This window comes from Microtus oregoni, unplaced genomic scaffold (genome assembly GCF_018167655.1).
Source record: "Microtus oregoni isolate MIOR12 unplaced genomic scaffold, Mior012 000006F_ref0000085, whole genome shotgun sequence".
In the NCBI taxonomy this organism is placed as follows: domain Eukaryota; kingdom Metazoa; phylum Chordata; class Mammalia; order Rodentia; family Cricetidae; genus Microtus; species Microtus oregoni.
In genome coordinates, this window is record NW_024543065.1 from 45,303,635 (window position 1) to 45,308,261 (window position 4,627).

The following is a 4,627-nucleotide window of genomic DNA, read 5'->3' on the forward strand; positions in this document are numbered from 1 at the left end:
CAGTATTTATGGAAATAATGATTGGTAATTGTTTCAGTACTTATATAACACAGTGTGAATTGCCTTTGTCCCAGGCCAACATACAAACAGTGTTTAGATGAAATTTTGTAGTTATACTACATGTCCTGTGAAGGTTCATGTTGACATTATATAACCACAAAAAGAACTTCATAGATAAATGAAGGAAGGTATGCAGATGCCACAGATTTTAGATTTCTAGGCAACTGGAGGATAGATTACTGTCTGGAAAGAACAGGTACAGCAAATCCTGAAAAGTGAAGTGTAGTGTCTGATGAGCAGAAAGGGACAGAATGCTGGGAAGCATGCTGACATAGCCACACCAGTGTTGGACAACCACTTAGTGACTACATCTTGTAAAGACAGATAAGCTGTAAAGACAATAGAGACTATATAGAAGAGAACAAAACAGCTCACTAGAATGAGGATGCTTTGGGTTGCTCTGGTCTCAGGTGATGACTTAAAAGACAGGGAACTGTGGATGTGTTGGACCCTTGCCTTGTGGTTGAACAGGATAAACACCATGTAGCTACTGGCCCACATCATCATTCCCATGAAGATGACATCATTGAATATATGCAGGATTATAGTAACTATACCGATTTGCCTCTCTGTATTTATAATAACACAGTATCCAAGATCTTTTATCCCAGTAATATTTCTTTGACCCCTTATATCAGTTGTATACCAAGGAATGATCAAGTTTACCAATATCTGGAGGCTCCAGCACAGGCCCAGGGAAGGACCAATGATCCTGGGAGCTCTGACTTTGAACTGTGCCCACATGGAATTACTGGGACTGATGGTGATGGCCTGAAAGACACTCATCAGGGATGTGGAGCCAAGGGATACTCCTCTGGCAACCCTATGAATATATAAGGTAAGGCTACATGAAGCATAGTCTATATGGTGAGTCTGACTAAAAGTAGTTATTGTCTGAGGGATTCCTTTGCAGAGAACAATGAAGTTGGCTGTGGTTAAGTGTTTGACAATCAGGTCTGTGGGCTTCTTTGTCCTGTTTCCACAGAAGTCAGCAACGATTAAACAAAAAAGCAAGGCTGAGTTCCCCAATATTCCCAATACAGTCTGGGACAAGAAGAAGAATCCTACAGCCACATCTCCGAAGGCCATTCTGTCATGGTTCTGTGCCACAGTCATCAGTTTTTGAGGATAGTTTTGAAACAAGTTCGAAGATTTTCTTCTTAGCAACTCAAGCAGTATAATGCATAGACAATATCATCTCATGTTCATAAGTAATAGTAAAAGTTTTTCTGTCTAGTAAAGCATTTGCTAGATCTCAATGAATACCTGTAGTTTGAATTTCAGATAATTAACTGGGAAATTGTTGTAAAGTTAAACATTATATTGCCATTAATAACGAATACCATTTTCCAAGTGCTCTAGAATTAATTAATACCTTAACATTCAAAAGTGTACTGGTGATAGGGTCTACTAATGAAGATACATTCAGCTGAATGCAGACAAACAACAGGTTTCCAGCGACCCAACAACTAGCAAGAGGCAGAGACTTACCAGAAAGGAGACTGTGTGAGTCCACAGAAAAAAACACTTCCTAAGTAAGATCCTATTGAGAACTGATACCTACTAGGAAAGGTGGAGTCTACTTCCTTTAAAATGTGACCCCTAATAGGTCAACAATTATGTAGAAATGGTATCACATCCAAGAGCATTTTGGCCATATAATCTGTGCTTCATATGTTAAAAATTAAAAAAGACATAAAGGTAGGTGTTAATAAAAATATAGTAAATATGGGTGTAATGGGAAAATATTAGCGCAATCAAAATATATGACACAAATTATATTACTCAAAGATATTAAGGACAATAAACTATAGAAAAATCGAACATGAACAAATTTGAGAATAAAACATAAAGGGTAATAAAACTTAGAAGATATTTTATTTTAGTGGCTGTGGTGCTTTGAATAGGTATTCCACCCATAGGCTCATGTGTTTGAGTGCTTTGTTCGAAGGGAATAACAACATAAAGAGGGGTAGCCTTCTTAGATTAGGTGTGGTCCTAATGGAGAAATTGTGTCACTATGGGAGTGCTGTTTAAGATTTCTAAGTTCAAGTCTAGCTCCTGTGGGGCATTCCTCTTTTGCTGCTTGCCTGCTCCTTTTCTATCAGTCTGTCTGCCTGCCTGCTGGCATACTTCTTGTGATAATAATATTGTCCTAAATCTCTGAAACTATATCCAGTCTCAATGAAATGTTTTCCATCATATTCATGGTGTCTCTACACAGCAATAAAAACCAAAGACACAGACCATAAGACATCAGGAAAGAAAACATTGAACACTTTGTCAGCACACTCACATGTAATTGCATTACAAATGTCTGTAGACATATGTGGGTTATGTTTGCTTTTAAGTGTTTTGAAAATTCTTTCCTAATCTTTAAATTGTTGTGCATTGTGAAAAATCAATCACATATAATCATGTCTACAAAAATATGTATAGCAATTATTTTTAATACATTTAGGGCAGGGTGATATGAAAATATTTATTCCATAGGAGGATTCCTGTTGAGTTTCTTGTACTTTTTTTATAATGAAATTAAAGTACAATGGACACAATATAGAAATATTATATAAGAGTTGCATCATTTTTAACTCTGGGATATAAAATTTAACTATAGCAATATGTTACAGAAATTGACAGATATTAAAATATTGTCATTCAAAGGTGCAATGGGTACTTAACATACAGCCCAATAATGACTGACATATCTGTTTATTTCAATAGCAATTTATGGGTTAGGAATGGTGACACATGCCTTTAACCACAGCACATTTTAAGCCGATACAAGAAGATCCCTTTGAGTTTGAGGCTATCCAGCTCAACAATACAAAGTCCAGGACAACCAGGACTATGAAAATGACCCTGTCTCTAAACTAAATGAATAAAAAGTAAGTTCTGGGGAAATGGACATCTGTGTCTGGAGGAGGTTGAAATAATAGGGACTTCGACCCAAGTGACATCAGGTCACATTCACACAGTTAATCAAATACCCATGGACTTGAAATCTGGATATTAAAACATCAGTTTACCACTTGTTCCTCTTTTCATAACCCTGAACTTGTAGCACTCTAAGAATAATGTTAAGTTTTCACAATGCCACTCTGCACAGGCATTTGCAAGAAATAAAAAGAAAATTCTGCATCCACATAGAGCAGAACTGGAAAGCAGAATTTAAGGTATAAATATACCCCAAACAAATCACAAATTGCTCTTGTAACTAAATTCTGAGAGATATTTTACCTTCTAGTGAACAGTGTTTGTGCTTCCCAAAAGAAAAAACAAAGTTGAATTCTGAGAAATGGAAACATTTTCAGATACCAGGATGCCACCTTTCTGGGAACAAGCATACTGTCGCTGTCTTTGAAAAGAATACAAATAAAGAAGAATCTATATTATGTTTCTCACCTGCACCCTTGTCAAATCATGTTGTGTTCAGGTCTGGGGCTGAGATTCAACCTGCTCAGTTGCTCTTCCCTGAAAAAGGATGATCAGTTAGATTTCTTCTTTCAACCACCTTTCAGATACTGCCCTGTCCCCTGCACACTGGGTGCTGGAAGGAAAGCAGCTCACCTGTGCAGAGACAATACATATGTTGTGTAGGCTGCTTCATGGGGACCCAGGGACCAATAGGACCTATAACCCTCATATGGCTATGAAGTTGATAAAAACCCCTAAAATGAGGCCGAAAGTTCTCAATATTCACCACCCAAGAGAATGACAAACACAGAATTGCTGGGTCATGCCAGAAGTGTAGAAAATAAAACTTTAGGGCAAATCATCAATGCTGTAACGAGTGAGTCCCTGATTTCCTTACTCCCCACGGTGCAACAGTACCTACCCCACATATCATTTTCCTCTCATGTTTTAATTCATTGAGATAAATGGGTACACAGGAAAATGAAATTTAAGAACACGTACAAGACACAGCAGAATTAAATGGAGAAGGTACACACAATGCATGGCCAGTTTTATGAACTTTCAAGTAGTATTCCCTGGGATTTCTGATCATTGCCTGGAAGATATTCAAGAGGCAGATGGGCCAATGGACACACTCCTGACAAACCTTCTAATGTTAAAAGAGCCTGCACAAAAAATTATTCAACAACTGCTTCAGCCAAAATCTGCCATTTTGTGGAGGCACTCCTGAAGAGAGACTGATCAAGATATTTACATGAATGAGGTACATAACATTCAAGCATGTTTACTTTACTGTGCAATCTCTATAGTAAAGGAATAGATAGTAGAAAATAAAAGAGAAAATTACAAGCATTCTTTTTATACATTTTGAAAATAAAATGATTCTTATTGTCAGACTCCAGAAGTCCATTCTGTAATTTGACACACTTTTCTTTAGAATATATTGCCAGGCTTTTAGTCTGGTCATAATGAATAATAACAAATGTTTATACCAGGGGAACAAGGAGGACACCTTTAATATATGAGTGTGCCAATAGTTAATAACAAAGGGTCCTTTAATCTCAGGATTTCGAGGCCAGCCTAGATCACATGAACTTTCCATGTATGTTGTTGTGAGATGGCTCAGATCTCAGAACGAAAAATTGTTGAA

At 37.2% G+C, this 4,627-nt stretch overlaps 1 protein-coding gene across 1 annotated transcript; it reads right to left on the bottom strand.

The window, feature by feature from the left end:
• Positions 1–216: 216 nt before the first annotated feature.
• Positions 217–1,149, bottom strand: LOC121449863 (vomeronasal type-1 receptor 4-like). Its single transcript, XM_041654529.1, has one exon. It carries the CDS (start codon positions 1,147–1,149, stop codon positions 217–219), a length of 933 nt encoding a protein of 310 aa, XP_041510463.1.
• Between the last annotated feature and the right edge of the window lie 3,478 nt (positions 1,150–4,627).